The sequence below is a fragment of the Phalacrocorax aristotelis genome, chromosome Z (assembly GCF_949628215.1).
Source record: "Phalacrocorax aristotelis chromosome Z, bGulAri2.1, whole genome shotgun sequence".
Classification (NCBI taxonomy): Eukaryota; Metazoa; Chordata; class Aves; order Suliformes; family Phalacrocoracidae; genus Phalacrocorax; species Phalacrocorax aristotelis.
This window is the reverse complement of record NC_134311.1, coordinates 24,179,740-24,198,871: the sequence shown is the minus strand read 5'-3', so window position 1 is coordinate 24,198,871 and position 19,132 is coordinate 24,179,740. Positions and strand designations below refer to the sequence as shown.

General features: G+C 36.1%; 1 protein-coding gene across 8 annotated transcripts in view; it reads left to right on the top strand.

The window, feature by feature from the left end:
• PAM (peptidylglycine alpha-amidating monooxygenase) overlaps nucleotides 1–19,132 on the top strand; it is a 151,266-nt gene that overhangs the window by 111,728 nt on the left and 20,406 nt on the right. For 4 of the 8 annotated variants that reach the window (XM_075079844.1, XM_075079842.1, XM_075079843.1 and 1 more), the window contains exons 13-15: nucleotides 2,450–2,637; nucleotides 3,310–3,381; nucleotides 16,356–16,661. In XM_075079844.1, the coding sequence (XP_074935945.1) occupies nucleotides 2,450–2,637; nucleotides 3,310–3,381; nucleotides 16,356–16,661 (566 nt within the window). The remainder of the gene's footprint in view (nucleotides 1–2,449; nucleotides 2,638–3,309; nucleotides 3,382–16,355; nucleotides 16,662–19,132) is intronic. The other 4 variants (XM_075079846.1, XM_075079848.1, XM_075079847.1 and 1 more) reach the window with 1 other exon arrangement.

Sequence of the window (19,132 nt, the reverse complement as noted above, 5' to 3'; positions counted from 1 at the left end):
TTTCTTACTGCACTGTTTGTTTCTTTACACATTTGTTCTTGGTTTTTTTCATGTGTTTCTTTAGTTACACTAATTGCTTTCCATTATCTTACATTATCTCATGACGTCCGTGGTTCACGCTAGCCTTTTTCATCCTGCTTCCTCTCCTAGTCTGAGAAATTAAATTAGGTGTTAAGGCATGCCTTTTAAATGTGTAAGAGTTCAGCAAACCAAGTTCAGAAGTGAAACCTGATTTTCCTTGTGCAATGGTCTATATACAAGTTCAGGGTGATTACATGAACACAGGCTTAGTGTCTCTAGTGTAAAGAGGTGATGCAGGACTCATCTCTTCAAAAGTTTCATAAGTTGTCCATTTCAGTTGGCTCGATTTCTCCTCAAGCTCAAACTTTTGCAAATGAAAGGGTTGGATTATCCTTTGTCAAGTAAGGAGGACATCAGCTATTCCTAATCTATAAAGCAAGATTTCGTCTAACTTTTGCTGCAGACCAGCAAGTACTCGATGCAAGGGACCACTGCATTTTTTTATAATGGATAACTTAATGACGCAGATTCATCTAAAGATCAGTAGATCTGTCACATCAACACAAAAGATTGTTCTTCCAGATTGTTATTGTTTAAAGCTCTTAACGGAAAATATTGCAACCTATATCATTCCCTTTCAAAATATGTCTAACAGGTATTGTACCACTCAAGAGAAGGTTTATGTGCCTGTAGCAAAACATTCCCATTCAGTATTTAAGATTCTTTAACTGCATTATCTTGCTTTTCGATGCTATGTCCTCTGTTTCATTATGCTTCACTGTCAACTGGACACAGTTCTGTATATCTGTGGCAGTGGTGTGAAGGCAGTTAACAGGAATTTTTAAATTTTATTTCTTTTTTACTTGTGCATCAGCATATCTACTCATTAAACTTGTTCACAAAACAGGGTTTCTTAGGAGTTCAAATATCTAATGGAAGAATTCTAGGTTTTTTGGTGAATTTACTAAAACTGTTGTTGACAGAGTGGGTTTTTTTAACTGTAAATATTTAAAATTATCAACTTTGAAATGTTTATACACAGTAACATGTATCAGGTGAACCAGAGTTCATGTGGGTTCCACATCCCCTTTTCTACTGGAGTTTTAAAGAGGAGGCAATTATAGTGACAGATACTGGGAGTCCAACAGTGAAGTTAATGCTTTCTAAAAGCTTAAGCAGAGCTTGCCAAGTCAGAGTCTGATTTTTGTGGTCTCCAAGGGATGCTAAATTTTCAATGCATGGAAAAATACCAATTCCCCTTTTGAAACAGTCTCTTCTCCCATGTTCCCCCGTCTACCCTCCGGCTCGTGTCATTATTGTTGCTATGGTGAATAAATGAATGCTGCAGGATGCTGCTGGAAAAGTCAGCGCTGACGTCTTTTGCAAACAGCTAATAGGCCACCCCCGTGCCTTTTTATGAGTGTGGGCTCACTGTTTAATTGTGAAAATTAATTCAAAAATCTTAATGTTAAACCCTTTATTTTGTGAACCTTTGCTCATAAGCGCTAGCTTATTCCTCTGTCAGGATTGTAGCTATAAATAAAAGGTATCAACCTGTATGGCAGAGGAAAAAACCCAGAAATAGATCACAGTTGCAAAGAGGCCATGTATTGTCTGCTTCAGAAAGTCATATTTTTCAGAAAAAATTTTTCCTCGTACCAGCTGTTTTTTCTGTTGAAGACAGGATTACGTAGCAGTACAGAAGAGCTTCTTCTGTTTCAAGTACATGCACATCATTTATCAAAGAACTGAATTTTGCTAGTGTTTAATCATTCCTCATGTTTTCCTTACAGAAGCTTGTGATCAAGTTACTCTCAGGATGGCAGCGCTATCTTCTCTTTAAGAGATATTTATGGTGTCTTTATATGTAATGAAATCAAGTTTTGCTGCATTAGAACCAGTGTGATTGGCCAATAAATGGATGCACTTGAACATGGGGGAAGAAAAAACGCCACAGAAGATAGCTGCTGAAATGAAACTTAGATGTTATTTGCAATGATTTTAAATTAGGTTTGCCCCAGATTGACAGAGAAGTATATGAATAGTGATGTAATAAATGATACAGTTCTGTCTTATTTCATCAGAACATGTGCAGTGTTGATGACACACTGGGGACTCTAAAGAGTATACTCGGGAAATGAGAAGGAAGAGCAGTTTAAAGAGTTGATGCAACTTTCTTTAGAATCAAACCCAGATTGTTAGGAATTTCTGACACCTGGGGAGTTTGTGCAAACTGGTATTCTCTAGTACAAACTGAAAGAAACATTTCATATTCACTGCAATGAAGCTATTAAATATTTTAATGTGGGACTCTTAAACATTTCATTGCAATTTTTTTAATATTCTGTTAAAAGAGTCAGATGAATTGAATAGCAACTCTGTTCAGCTTATTTTTTCCTAACTGCTGCATCTTTTCCGTGTTGTGTAGGGGAACAGCCAATGATGAAATGTGTAATTTTTACATTATGTACTACATGGAAGCCAAGCATGCTGTCTCATATATGACCTGCACACAGAATGCAAACCCTGAGATGTTCAGAAATATACCGCAGGAGGCAAATATTCCTATTCCAGTCAAGTCTGATATGCTAAAGATGACGCATGGACATCATGAAGGTGAAAAAACTTGTAATCCATTTTACTGAAGTCTTTTTATGCTCACTGATGTGTTTGTCTGTGTTGCTTTGATATGCTAAATTTTCATATAAAGGAAATGCAATTCTGAATAAATTCAAATCGCTAATTATAGATCATCACAGGATTCTGCTCTTGTTCTTGGTGGAAATGTCTGCCATAGTCTTTTGTCTGTTTCTTGCTATTGTCGTCTTTCGATTTCCAACGTATTTTTATAGCTACATGAGCTGCGTACCCAAAAGATTGACCTCTTTTCTGTGCCAAATATCAGTACTTTATATTAACAGTTTCTTAATATTTGCTATATCTTCTTTCTGTTTCCTACAAAGTTGAATCTTAACATTTCTATAGTTACCTGGATCCCACTACCTTGTTATGGAAAGAATCAAATGTTTATATTGAACACTAGTAGGCAGGTAAGTTGCACCAGCAGTATTAGCCGGAAGTAATCCAACTGGCGTGTCTGTGTAGCAAAGTACTAATTGTAATTTTTCGTTCCAGTTGTTTTACTGCTGCACTGTTTGGTACAACTACTATAGATAGATAAAAATACCAAATATTCTTTTCAGAAGGGCTTTTTTTTTCCCCAGTAGGAAGATAATCAATTCCAGTCACACACAGAGGTTAACATCATATCCTAAATCCATTTTTCAGCAACCAAGGGTACTGATAAAAGTTCTTTGCTGCAGCAGGCCAAAAAGGAAGAGGAAGAGATTTTGGATCAGGGTATGTACTCGTTTATTTCTATGTCAAGTAGGAGACGCACTGATGTAAAATACTGATAAATTACATCCTGATTGTTGACCAGTTATGAAGTTTTAATCTGTTTATCTTTAATTGATGCAATTTGCAACGTTCTGTGCAGCTGATATGATTGAATGCTATATAAGAATTAATAAAATAATTAGTCTACCAATGAACTCTAGCCTTGTAGGTAATATTTATTAGTGCATTTTAATCTCATTAGGTTTTCCTGTTCTTGGTTTAATTTGCTAAAGAAGGTTGTAATTTTTGCTAAAGAATGGACACAACGAAGCAGTCCTATAGCGTGTAACTGTTCTGTATTCTGTAGGTAACTATCTGCTCTTAGTTCGTATTACTATGTATATATTAGGGAATAACATGTTCTTATACTTAAATCTAGGTTGCACGTGCAGTGGGTTGAGTGCTGCTAATGTTTAATACTGAATTATTTTTCACTACATTTGTGTATGCGTGCATATACGCATACCAACTCATGCAAAAATGTGTGCAGTGCTTAGTTGCGGGAAAAAATCTCTGACTGTTACAAAGCTAGAAATAGAAGCAGCTGAATGTTATTTATGTTTCAGAGATATACTAAAGTAAGACTGTACTTTAAAGTTCCTGTGGATCACATGGTATTAGATAAATATTGGTTTAGTTTCAAGATTTTTCCTTGATACAAAGGGGAAGACCTCATCAGCTAGTTTCCTACTGCTTTCATTGAACAATGTTGAAGTTCAAGTACTTAATAAATTAAAGACAAATTTCCATTTGCCTTTAATGAGAGCAAATATTAAGCCAGTGTTTAGAGGTTTTGATAACATCTCCCAAAGGGGTTAGATTTTCTGCCATTTTGCAGAGTTAACTCAAATAATTAATAGTTACATAAAAACTAGCTTCTAGAGTGTAAGAACATCTTGACTGAAATTACCATAAACTACTAGAGGTAATATTTACAATTTCGTGTCTGAAACTTATCTTGATCAATTAAAGATGGATTTTCTAGAAAGAAATAAAATTCTAATTTTTTTAAGACTGTTCAGAGCATGATGAGCTAACTGCTTACAAATGTATATCAAGATTTATGCTAACAAGCTGCTTCACCCTTATGTTACTAATATGCACATTAGCATTTGGTTGAGGATCATGTTATCTGTGTGTTTTATTGAATTAGTTACTGTTTGAAACAAAATGTTGAAACAAGGTCCTGTTTTTTAAATATTTGTCATTTGTCTTTGAAATGTATTTCAAAGCCACATTTCTGCAATGCAGTCTCGTTTGCTGAGACCACTATTTATTATACATCCTCATCTAACATGTTTCTATGGAAACACACTGCATTGTTTTGTCCATTTGAAATTAGCTGGGTTCACATTGTGAAATATCAAAACAGTGGTTGCTGTGAGAGAATTTTGTTTCATGTCCTTAATCGTTAAACTGTCCCATCGTTCAGAGGAGCCCAGATTCAGTTTTACATTGATACAGTTCTAACTTCAGTTGAATTAAGTGTGTGTAAACAAAAAAAGCAAAAGGAAAAATCAGATCATGTTTGGTTTTACTTTTGTCTCTAAAGAGGGGAAGTTGGGTGGCTGTTCTAGAAAGTAGTTTTTGGTCCTACAAGCACAGAGCACCTGGAAAGATACAGTGGGAAAACCAGGAGCTGAAAGTGGTCTGAAAAAAATGTGCCTGTAAAAATTACATACAAATTGGAGTCTGGTTTTGTGGGGCAAAGTGGTTTTATGTAATTGCATTGCCAATTTGTCCATTTCCTCAAATAATTTTAGTGAGTTAGCCCTGTCAACCAAATTTGAACCAGGTCTTAACAACAGGAAAATTCTGCAGTTTGGAGGGAGGGGGCAGTGGGCCCCATAGCCACACAGAAGCACACACATACTTTGACTGAGGTTAAGGTTATAACATAAATTTTTCCCTTTATGGTCTAGCATGACATACTCTATATGATAAGCTTATCTACAAAACACAGATCCACCAAATCTCAGGCTTTGATTAGTTCTATTGCTACTGAGCTGATGCTCAGTAATTTCAGCCTTTGATTTGCTCTGAAGATAGTACTTCAATGATTTTTCCATAATTCTGTGTTTTATCTTGCATGCTTTTTTCCTGATGACTTATTATGTTCTAGCAACTTCATTTTACCCTCCTTAGTTTCATGTAACTGAAGGAAACACTTTACTTCACTAAAATTTAAATAGTCGTTAAATTGTGAAATTGTTATATTGCCCTGGAGATACTTAAAAATCCCGGGGGGTAGAGGCGTGGTCAAAGAGACAAATTTTGATGTGACTAGTATTAAACCTAAGCATTTGCCTCAAAAGGGGAAAACAAAAAAACCTGCCATGTGAAACTGTCTACCTGCTAATAACGTGTGTATCCCATGACTGCCTGGGCATAGGTTTAGAAGACATACTTCCTGCTGCAAGCAGGCAGTTCATTGTATCAGCACCTCCAGGGGTTACCATTGCTTTTACATTAAATTTTCAATTTCATCACCTTCACTCATCAGAATCACATTAATAAACAATGTAAATATATTGAAATAAGTCGTAGCCATCCATTCAGCATCAACCATTCAGCATCAAGACAAAGCTAAATCCCTGTAGTGTTAAAATTAAACTGAACTTATCTTAATGAAACTGACTTCATTATATTGTTTCTGAAACAGTAGTGTCACTGGTGAAGATAAACTGTTTATAAGAAGTTAATTATTGTAGGAAATGCAATTGATTTAGATATTTGTGCGTATTAGAGCATTTCCTGTTCCTGCTGAAGCACAAAGTCCCTAGCAAAACAAATATTTACGTTTATTTTTTGTTCATCAGCAGAAGTTTGATTAAATGGTATTCAATAGATACAGTACTGAAAAAAAACTGTTTTTCATTCATAGCATTCACCGTGTCTGCTAGATGTCTCTTCTTTCCATGTGGAAAAAAGGCCTAAATGTGTTTCATTCTGTTTGTTCAACACTTCCCTGGCTGTAGTCTGTCACATAATAGAATGTAGTGTAGGTTTGTTTCAGTATGCAAGCAGTGAAGCAGCCCTCACTATTGAGAAAGTCAGCTGCTGCTGTACCTGAAAGCTGTATAGACACAATAGCAGGAGTAGTTTCTTAATAACAAAGGAGTATACAGGTGATGGTTATTATTTAATTTGTTGATCTGTGGCTTATTATTTGATATCTCATTTTGTGTACATTAGCTGTAATCTTCTTTTGAAGCAGAAAAGGCATTTTTTTCCCCTAGTAAAGCCAATATAATTATGTTTAAATGGTTTTTTTAAAAAAATTCAAGGCTGGCTTGCTCTGCTTGCTCTGAAAATTTACTTGCAGCATATAACCCAAAAATTAGATTTGATTTTTTGTTTTAGAAGGACATGTGTATACACAAGTATACTTTACTTACATGGGAGAGAAAAGAGATGGGGTTTTCATCTTAATTCTGGTATTAATGCTTACTGTGACACTTACAAAAGTACCTTTTTTGCTTCTGTCTCTCATATGGAATTCAGAAGCTAGTATCAGAAAGTAACTTGTGTATTTTTGCCTCTGATGATGGAATCTGAAGTGAGAGTCGAAGCTGTGATTCTTTTGCTCTCAGTATTGGTTAGTTGTGCTGCCAGTATGGGGTTTTCCCTCATCCCCCATTATTTCATGATTACTGTGAGCAAAAGTTATTCCAGGAGTTCAAATGGTGAAGTTCAATACAAATGAACTTAAGATTTCTCTTTCTGAACGTCCCAGCTAGACTCATGTGAGGTCCCTTTTTCACAGCTGAGTGTTTTAACTGAAATCCCACTAAACCTCCTACATTTAAAATAATATTACAGCTTGAGTCCAACCTTCAGAAGTTAGGTTTCATAAAATTGGGCTTTAAGTCCATGATCATAGAATTGCTGTCCTGCTGGTGAGATAGGTTGCATAGAAAAACATCTCACTGGACTTCTACCTCATTGTTTTACAGGTTAGAATATGTATAGTGAGTGAAATAGAGAACAATGTAAAGAAAAGAATATGGCTTCAGGGTCTAAGACAATTTGATGGTCTCTGATTAAAGCATGTACTACTCTAGACTCTTATCAGACTGGATGCATGGTTCTGGGTAGCTAAGTACCTTTGTAAAGTCTGGTCTGTTATCCTAGTCTGAGGATGGACAAAGCAAGCAACTAAGCTAAGTCTCGCATAAACACAGCTCCTTCTGAAACGGACTGGAAATGTGGCTTGAACATAAGATGTGAAATATAATGCAAGTACCCTGTAAAATCACATTTTGAGATGTTTCTAGGTGGACACCCAAAACTAATAGATGCTAAATGACAGTTCTGGCTGTAATCTCTATCAAATAGCAGTAGTTATGGACCTTAGTTTCATAGCACAGGCTGTAATAATGAGGTAATTCAGTGTAAGTGTTTCATAAACAGAGGTGATGGAATAGAAATGTTCAGAGAAGCCTTTCTCTTCAGTTAAAACACTTGTTCCAGAGTGCTTGGAAGAGGATTGAGGTTAAATATAAATATATAGTGGTGCCCCATTAATTGTATGAGGAGGTTTCTTTGTAAGAAAAATTAACTTCCTAATCTGTACAAACGGGGCCAAATTAAAGTTACACATAATTATTTATTACCTGTTGAATGCCTAACCTATCTTTTAATTATTTTCCGTTGTTGTATGCTGTATTTGCACGAGTGCACACATGCACGTGCACACACACATGGAGAGATAAATACTTTTGCACAAAATTTTTGTTACACTGCTGGAAATATTTTGCTAGGTTGTAGCTGAATCTCTGTGAGTTGAGAAACTGAAATGTCCGTTCAGAGTTGCATATTCTGCTGTTTACTTGTGCATTTCTGTGAAAAGCTCATTACAACAAAAATGTGCTGAAGAAGGCTTTTTGTATCTGGGATAGAAATTTCTGGCTGATTTAAGTGAAAGGATGCAGTGTAACTCCTCTTTCTGCCTCATATCTCTTTTGTTTCCTTCTTAAAAAAAAAAAAAAAGGGGGAAATGTGAAGGGAGGCCTACAATTTCTTGCAGGACAGGCATTGAAAGGAAGAGGAAAGGAGAGTCAGCACACAGGCAGGTCCTTGATTTTTCAGGTATTGAAGTAGTATATTTCTGTGATAGTATTACATGGCAAACCTATGGCAGCAGAGTCAACCAATAAGACTTGATGTATTTTTATGCCAGCACATGTAAACATGAGTTACATTCCTTTCTAAAATAAATTTGTCATTACTGACCTTTCCTAGTTTGTGTGTGGTTGTAAGAAAAAAATTCAGTTTGCAGGGTGGTTAAAGTTTCTTAGGCTGATGGAGAAAGGATGAGGCTTGAAACAGAAGACAAATGCACTTTCCAGTATTGATGTGAGATGGCTAGAATGAAGTGTCAGATACATTTTTAGGTTAAGGCCAGACATATGAGAAAATCTTTAGAAGTTTTGAGGCTTCAGATGCATGTTTGGTACTCAGAGATTATATGAGGTCCCTTAAATAGAATATCAAAGTTAAGAGAAAAGTGATTGATTAAACCTTGGAAGAGCAATATTTACAGTTAAAGAAGAATAATTAAGAAGATTCAAAAACGCAGAGGATTTTCTTGTTGTTTAAACATGGAAAGATCTTGCTCAAAGTTGTAAATAAAAGATGAGCCTTTGATTTGGTTAGAATAAGGTTATTCATAATCTTTACAAAAGCATCTTCAGCACAGTAAAGAAAGGAGCATCAAATCTAAGCAAAAAAAATTGCAATTGGTATAGGTTGCATACATAAGCAGGAAGAGAATATCACAAGCATTATTGTGGTTTAACTCCATTCAGCAACGAAGCACCACACAGCCACTCACTCACTCCCTGCAGCGGGTTGGGGGAGAGAATCAGAAGAGTAAAAGTGAGAAAACTCATGGGTTGAGATAAAGACAGTTTAATAGATAAAGCAAAAGCCACACACACAAGCAAAGCGAAACAGGGAATTCATTCACTGCTTCCCATGGGCAGGCAGGTGTTCAGCCATCGCCAGGAAAGCAGGGCTCCATCACACGTAATGGTTACTTGGGAAGACAAACGCCATCACTCCGAACATCCCCCCTTTCCTCCTCCTTCTTCTTCTTCCCACAGCTTTATACGCTGAGCATGACGTCGTATGGTACGGGATATCCCTTTGGTCAGTTGGGGTCAGCTGTTGTGTCCCTTCCCAGCTTCTTGTGCACCCCCAGCCTACTCACTGATGTTGCAGTGTGAGAAGCAGAAAAGGCCTTCACTCAGCAGTAATGAAAACATCTCTGTATTATCGACACTGTTTCCAGCACAAATCCAAAACATAGCCCCATACTAGCTACTGTAAAGAAAATTAACTTTATCCCAGTCAAAACCAGCACACATGGAAAGAAGCCATTTTAAATTGAATGTTTCAGTTTTCACTGTTTGATACCTGGCTTATGGTGGTAAAATTATAGAGGGACTTTCCCTAGGTATTTTCTATAATGTAAAAGCCTACTTATCAGTGAACTGTAAAAACTGCTTATAATATCGTGAACATGTATGAAGATATTGAAAGTGGACATTATAGTAGTACAGGAAGAGTTTAGAGAAATTATTAAGTCATAGCACAAATATAAAACACACCAATAATAATAATATTCATTATTAATATTATTATTGGCAAAATGTTTTCCTTTTTCATAATAGTATTTTTTTTTTAATCCAAAGCATGATGATGCTTCAAATAAATAAATTGATAATAGCAGAACTGCTCTTTAATAAACATAGTCACATATATGTCATTTTATCAGAGAAGGATTGTATTTACAAGCATGGATTGTATGAAATAGAAATTTGTGGTAGAACTGGCATACTGTGTGCCTGAATTACAAATGTGTGTAATATATCCGAATGAGCATGGCAAAGCCCTACATAATAAAAACATTGTCTTTATTGATAGTTGTTTAGCAGCAGCTGATAAATATATTTTTTTGCAACAATATCGTCCTTCTCAGGAGCTTAATACTGGTCAGGAAGGAAAGGAGAGAATAGGGCAACTAGGAAACTGCTCCCAGCTTAGGTTTTGAGTCTCAGGTTCTGATTTGTTGATGAAGAACATGCGTTTGTAACAAAACATAATCCTCAGTGAAGATTCTTTCATCTTCTTTCATGCTTTCTCTTACTTTTATCACTCTGTTTCCCAGTGACAAACTCCTTTAACCTAGTGATTTTGTAAACTGTGCTTGGACTACTAAAACATTTGTACATTAAAACGTTTTGACAGTTGAAGAAAAAAAAAACAATTTATTAAAACAAAAAAAGTGCATTTACATTGCAATAGTCCTAAAAGCCCTTCTTAGGGACATGCAGACATACGTAGAAGAAAACAGCTAAGGATTTTATTTTTTAACCTTTTCTTCCATCTTTTCTGTAAGCTGCTTAGAAATGCCTTCAGAGCAGATACCATTCCTGTTCTTCAGACATGTCAGTTTGGCTATGCTATAAGTGCACATCACGTAGGGCACAGTGATAGTGACCAAGAATCTCTAGAGCAGCTTTACCCTTTTCACTTCCTCATATCTATGCTTCCTCTCCCAGCCCCTCAAATCCCTTCAAAAAGAGAAGAGCCTTACTTAATAATTTTTAGTTCTCTGGAATTTTTCCAATGCTTTCATCAAAGCAACAGATTAAATCAGCATGGTAGGACTCGCATGAAAAATAATAGCAGATTAGAAGCTGTTTTGAAAGTCATTTTGGCCTGTTGTTTCAAATTGTCCAGTGTCACTTCAAATAAATGAATGTTAGGTTTTGTTCACTTCTGCAATGTCTTTCCATGCCTTTCTCTCCTTCTTTTCTACTAGCAATGTTATCTTATGTATGCCTGTAAGAATAAGCTTAGTAGCTTCATCTAGGAGCCAAAGAAGGCAAAGAAAATTAAACTTTTTATTTCGATAAATGTTTATTTGGAAGTCATTTATTCATGATGGCACAGTCTTGAAGGTGATGCTTGCAGATAAATTCCCATATCTTCATCAGGAAGATAATTCTTCAGCTGAAGTACACATTCTCTGATATGACTCTTAATATATTATATAGATATTACCTTAGATTTAAGATGAGGTGAAACCGTATTTGGAGTCCATATTATTTGGACCCCAATTTCAGTGCTTCTGAAAAGGCAAAGTATTGACTGTTTTTGCCAGGTGAACGTGCTTAACAGAAGCACATCCTGATAAGACAGAAACATACAGTCTCAGAATACGCTCCATTTTATTCGGAGATAATTAGGAAACCCAAAGTCAACTATGAAAAATTGTCCCTTACTACTGTCATAATAGGACTGAGACATGAGTTTGGAGGGACCAACATACTGGCTCCATATCAGACCAGACATGCTCAAGAAAAGGAGACTTTCAATACAAGCATTCACACCGTCTGAGCTGCAGCAACACGCAGTCAAACTTTGCGGTACCAGTCCCCTGTCAGCAGAGAGGACTGCTTGCTGTATTTTTGCTCTTAGTCCCTCAGTTCTGGTTATTTCCTGGTAAGACATCATTTTGTCAGAAGGCTGCAGTAGTGGCTTCACATTTTAAATTCTGTTCAGTTTGATTCCTAACAGAAGTCTGGAAAGGCAGTGACAGAGCGGGTGGCCTATATGAACCATCTCAGTGAAACTGTACAGGCATCATGACAAATACATATTCTGGAGATGAGAATTCGCAGGCACCACCGGGCTGTTCTTGCCTTTTTATAAAATGCAGTAAAATGTGTTTTCACATACGTATCGTATCAGCTACACATTCAAACTCTGTGGACAGGCTTACTGTGGCTGAGCTTTCTGTCTCGTAGCTTGATCCTGCAGCACCATGGCTAGATGCTGCACACTGCCAGTTGGCACGTCCAGCAGCGTAACGCTGCGCTGCACAGGCACCACGGACAGCGGCTGCTCCCTGCAGGCTGGGGACATCACGCTCTAGCGCTGAAGGACTGGTTTTAGTTATGAGTAGTTCAACATCATTGGGATTCTACCCTGACCTTGCTGGTCAATATACTAAACTGTTTTTTTTAACCTGAAACTAATCTGGTCTTTTATCAAGATCAGGTGAAGTTCAGCTCACAGTTTGCAATGAAGTTGCCAGTGTTACAATTTTATTTGCTTGTATGACTGTTTTCCAAAACACTGTTCTGTAAAAGAATCTTCCTAGTGTAGTGCATCGTTTCATTCTGGAGATGATGGTCTTGACAGCTATCACTTCCTCCAGAACAGAATAAATTCTAGGTATTTGTAGCCAGTCATCTTTTACTGTATTACATAGAAGGAAGTGTCCTGATAGCTTACGCATAAGAAGTGCATGTAAGTATCCTCTGTGAAACTAACCTAATCAGTCAGCTTCCCTGAGACTGCTCTGCTAGACGTCAGTTATTTCAACAAGAGCAATTTGTTCATTCACCCATGTTATCTTCTTGTCATACCCAGGCATTCTAAAGGCCGGGCTGTCTCATCTCAAACAAGACCAAACAAATAACGTGGTGCTTCTTGCTGGTGTTCCTTTCCCACTGAGTATCTTCAGGCAAGCAATGTCCTTCAACTGTTCCAGCTAGTACAAGACAGCTGTAAAGCAGCAACAGGAGATTGTGCTTTGATGTTCGCTGGATATTGCTTTGCAGAGAGTAACGTGTTAATCAGAAACAACATGAGTGTGCTCTTTGCTAGTTATCTTTAGTAAATTCTGAACTACTTCTTAAAAATATGCTGCTTACAAATTTATTGGAATTTGCCTGGGGATCACAAACAAAGCTGAAAAGTACTGGTCCCAAATATATGGGACCTCTATTCAATGTGTGGAGTTTAGGGAACAGTTGCATACATTGAATAATCAGAAAACTTCAATTCTTCCCTTTCACATCTGCACACATCTTTTCTGCTTTGTAAATACTCTTGAGTTGTGTCAAGATGCCAAGAAATTGACAGAAGACTTCAGCCTGCAGTTTGTGCCAAGTATATGGAGATACTGGGCAGATCTGTAGGCTTCATGGACGTATTTTTAAGTTAAGGTGTAGAGTTTTCATATTCGTTTTTTTCAAACATATTTACTTAAGGTAAAGATCACATTTTCAGAGCAGCTACACTTCAGATTACTTTCACTCTCTAAGGCACACCTTTTTCCATAAATTCAGACAGTTTCTAAAGATTCTTAACCATTGTGGTTATACCACCTCTGCTTAAAAAAAGCACTAATAGGTCAAGATCAACTTGGAATGTATCTCATCTATAGACACTGATCATGACATCCTCAAACCACCTTAGTCAATATTCCACTGTTTGAAAGTTCCTCATATATGTTGTGCTTAGAGGCTTAGTTCCAGGAGAAAATCAAAACTGATCAACCTACTTGGACTTGAGTCCCTGATTAATAGCTCCCATAAAGACCACTGGAATTTTCTATGAAAGCACCTTGTCCTGAAATTTGTTCCCTGGACTTTTGTTGGTTTTAAGTTGGATTCCCCTCCTCACTTTTCTTCTTGTCCTTCACTGAACCCTATCTCTTAGCCGTTTCTTTTGTAGTAAGAGAAGCTAATTTCAGACAGGTGAACTGAAGCACTGTTTTGTTTGGGTTGGTTTTTATTTTTTAAATAAGCAAGCAATTTCTGTTTTAGAGGGTGGGTTAATTATTCTGTGGCAGCCATTGCATAACAGAGGTAGAATACAACGTCTTTGGCTGAAGAAGGAAGCTGACAAACTTCAAATAGAATGAGCATATGAGTTGTGATTTAGGGATCTAAAACCTTTGTACAAACGGCAGCATGCTGTTGTTATTTTTGTGACCAAGAATTGCAAGTAAATTGATCAGACTGTTGACACACATCTAGGAAAGAGTGAACTGGGCAAGGACCACCAAAGTTGCTTTAAAAAGGCCTGTGGTTTAAAATAACACCAGGCTTCCTGGTTTAGGGAGACTACACAGTTACATTAGGCAGAACACGGCTTTAACCATTCAGACCTCTCCATTGACAATGATTGCATATAGAGAAGTCAGTGAGCTTTGCTTATATGTGGGTCTCCAGCCATTGATAAAAGCAAAACATTTGTACATATGAACTTTTTAAATTTTTTAAATGGTGCAAGAATATAGTTTAGGCCAATGGAGAGTATTTTAATACCAAATGTTTCCTCAGTAAAGGGAATTCCAGATGTGTTTCTACATCAGCACTAATTCTTGGATATTTTAATTAGAGTCTACTGAATGTGATTAATATAATTATAAACCTTTCTCAGAATAAATATGGTTCATATCCAAAACTTATATCATATGTTTTGAATATTTGAATTTGTTCTGAATCAGTAGTTGGACTAGTTGAATGACAGTATTAGGATTATGAAGCATTCTAGCTTCACAATTGTATTTGAAGCAAATAATTCATATTTGTTATATAGCATAACAGTTTTCTCTCTTATCTAATTTGCTTTGTTCATTTCATTGAAATTGGCTCTGTTACTTCAGTAATTTTTTTCTGACAGAAGATTTCATCTGGGATATTTCATTTCCAAGGACAAGGAATGGAATCCTACTCAAAATCATTGAACTAGGACTGTTTATAAACATGACGCATCCTCTTAGGGTCATTTCCAAAAGACTTAATTTTCCCTGTCCCAGGCTGCAAATGATGGTTTCTGGTTCTGGATGTTGGTTTTTTTTGTGTGTGAAAACTTCATTAGTTATAGTTTTGCTTTTCTAAAAAACATCTCATGTAGCCTGTCATAAAATAATACAAATTCTTAATTATCAGTGATTTGTACTTAAAATGAAATAGAAATATACCTACTTGCATTAAATCTTAAAGCATATTAGATGTCTTTTTTCCATTCGAATGCTGCAATTGTATTTAATTAATTTAATTGTACTTAACAGAACTGCCAATAATTTCAGGCAGCCAAGATGCTTGGTTAATAAATTCTAACAAGTTAGGTGCCTTCTGGTTAGCAGAGAATCTGGTTAGCAGAGAGGGATATACTTGTCGTCATGTCATCACTGTATTTAACCATGCAAAAAGAATTGAACATTGACTTCATCAAAACCTGTTTGGGTGGTTTGGATGTTTTGTGGAGAAAGTTGTGGTTCTGCAATTTGCATAGCTAATTTTCAGTTGTTTGCTTCGGGCTATTGTTTTGGATTTTACTGAAATGCTTGTTGGTATCTAAGAAAGCTGTAGTGATAACTGCATTGCTAGCAGGCAGCTTGAGAAAATAGTGTTCTCTGCACTGCCAGATGATATTGTGACTAAGATGATATTGTGACTGTTTGGAGGAAGAGGAGGGACAGGACCCAGACTGAATTACTAAATGAAAATTTAATGGATCACTTTGTTTTACTAGTGTGTCTTCTTTCCGCAGTATGCTCTATGGAATCCATCTGCAAATGTAAAAGTTTGTTTCCTTACAGCCTAAGCTTCTTATGTGATGACAGATTTCAAAGAAATATATTTTGAAAAACATCATGATTGTCTATTATTGTCTTTATAAGTGAAAAAATTGATAAAACTACATAGTATTTACCACCTTGTTTTATAAAAATAGAATAAGTCTGCAGTAGCCTGGCAAATTCAGATCATTCCATCATAAATATTATTTTTCTGAACTTTGCACACTTTTTCTATTTCTTTTTTTTTTCTTGGTGCCAAGAACATCTGTGCAGAGGTGATGATTTTTTGATGCCAGGGTGACAGGTAAAAGTGGACATATATATGTTAATTAAAGTTGATAAAGATTTTACATTATCTTTTCATACCAGAGACTTGGCTCATTCAATTCCCGAGGCTGACACAGTTCCTTCTTATACTACTTTCGACAGTGACTGTTTGAATAACTTTGTTACATTATATTTTGCTGAAGCTTTCTAAAACTACATGATCTGTTATAATTGTTTTTTCCCTCCTTTCCTCTTATCTTTTCTCTTTTCTGTGCAGGTGATTTCTATTCACTCCTTTCCAAGCTGCTAGGAGAAAGGGAAGATGTTGTGCATGTGCATAAGCATAACCCTACAGAAAAGGCAGAATCAGATCTTGTAGCTGAGATTGCTAATGTAGTCCAAAAGAAGGATCTTGCCAGAGAGATCACAAATCATGATGAGAGGGACAATACTATTCTTGTCAGAGACAGAATTCACAAATTTCACAGACTAGAGTCTACCTTGAGGCCACCAGAGAACAGGCATTTCTCTTTACAGCAGCCTAAACGTGGTGAGGGAAGCTGGGAAACAGAACATACAGGAGGTGGGTTAGGGATTAATTTTATACAATGAAATGCAATGTAAGCTGTGATCCACATTAGCAAAATCTGAAGGGAATATCAGTTGATGCTTGGAAGTATTTTACGCAACAGTTTTCCTAATTACGGAAATGTTCTCCCTCATTTTAGAGGTATTTCAGTGGGGTTCTTTCCCCCTCCATATGGAAGAAAGAATGTATACCAATGCCACAATACCAGTGCTTTTTGGAACATAAAGTATATTTTCTACTCTCAAGACTTCTGCTTAGCGATTTGATAATAGTTATGCTAAAACAAGGTAAACACAGGATATAGTAGTTGCAGGAAGTGAAGAATTGTCATAATACAAGTAACTACTATAAAATGGTCACTGGGATAATCGAAGCATTTTATGAGTTTTCAGATTACCTTGGTTTGTCAGATATAAGATTTTGTAAATTTTATTGCTGTAATTCTATCGGACATTTTTTTCTCATTCAGAAAGAGTGGTAGTTAATCCTGAAAAACTCTTGAGAAGTAAAATTTTCTGCATATTTATTTCCAATTGGATTGGATTGGATATAGGATTAAAATTCATTCCCTTCAGGTTTCTATGACAGCAGAAACCATGGAAGTATTGTGTTTGTTTTACTTGCATTTTGGTCTCTGTGATATTGATTGTGCTTAGTCTTACTTGCTAATGTGGAAAGCCAGATAATGCAGCATGTGACAAGTTATCTCATAAAAGAAACTGGTATGTATGCATGAAATTCATCTGTATGCATAAGCTGTAGCAGCACATGCTTGCTTTATGTCGCAACCAGCTAGCTTGATGTTTCCAAGTATTGTTGTACACAAATATACATCATTCATCATCCATTTGATTTTTATTTCAGTTCAAAATGTTAACATGTATCGTCTCCGCTTATGTGAGATTCTGTTATAGTATTCAAATTCAGCAAAATTCTGGGTTTGTATTTAACAGACCAAAGATGAGGACTTCCCAGTGTTCCGTTGTGTAGTCAGTTAAACAAGGGCCTGTCAAGTTACTGGCGTAGGGGAAAAAAGCAGGTGGATATTACCATGTGCCTGACACAAGTGTAAATCATAAATACTTCCATAAGCAACACTGGAATTAAATGCTTGGACAAGTAGTGTGTGTGGCATTTCTGCAAAACCAGTTTGTTCGGTTCAGACTAATTGTATGTGGTGTGTAGAGGGGAAAAAAGAAATTTCCTTTCTGTTTCAACTGATCCAGAGGAGGGAGTGTCAGTTAGCTGAATAAATGGCTTAGTTGGCACACCGTATGCCATGAATTCTAACTACAGAAAGCGTTTGCTTGGCTACTTTAGTGGCTTTATATTCATTATGGGGGAATTTGTTGGTAGAGGACCAGTTGATAAATGGACTTCCGAGTGATGCAATTTTGAGTTCCAGCGAAAAGGAAAACTGAAATGATCTTAATTAGCACAGATTTTTTTCTAATGTTTGTGATACTGTCAACTACAGAAATTCTCAACTCCAGAAGCTGTCAGCGCCATCTTTTGGCAAAAGAACTTTTATAGCAATGAAATCTTTAAGCACATGTTTAGTTTCTGTTTTGGTAGTATTTCTCTATTAGAAGAGCAGAACCTTCCATAACAGTTTTCCTTTTCAGAGGCAAAAGTAGAGCATAACATGTTTTAATTTGTCTTGATTTAATAAAAAAAATTGTACCCTTCATAAAATTCTTTACTATATTGAATTTAAAAAAGTCTCAGTATTTCTTAGAAAAAGACTCTGATTGCTGTTAAAATAATTTAATTTCATGTTAAGTAAGGTAGCTATAAATGTTGTAACTTTATACTGCTGCTCTTCCTGCACTGCTGTTATTTTATTACCCTGAGACTAATCACTAATTAGTCAGGTTGTTCAGCATCACTGCAACCAGTACAATTATACCTCCTAATTAAGGCAAAGAGTGTAATTTTCCAATTTTTAAAATTCCTTTGTGCAGTGCTTACCTACATTTGTCAAGATTTAAATGCCTACTCTTGTCACAAGGATTAAATGCAGCGTGACTAAAATTTGTAATGTTAAAAGCTAGCAAGCACTTCCAGGTATTTCTGGACAGTAAATTGCAATTTTGCCAGTAAATAAGGCTTTATTCTTTCACTTTTAGAGAGAGTAGAGGCTGATTTGTATATTCTAAATATATGTAATTCTTTATAGTTTTATTGATGAAAGGAATTTTCTAAATTACAAGGTAGAAGATATGGTACTTAGTTTAGAAATGTTATTTACAACAAAACTGGTGATTATATTTTATTAAAAAAAGTAATTATAAATTATTTTAATAGGGAAAGTAATTTTCTTTGGTTTCGTGTGTCGCTGTTCTGTGGACCACCTACTTTTGTAGGGAATTAATAATCAGTCTTAGACAAATGAAGTCTAAATTTAGTAACTAAGTTTTTGTAAAAAGCTACTTGCCTTAAGATAAACCTGTATCAAAGGACTT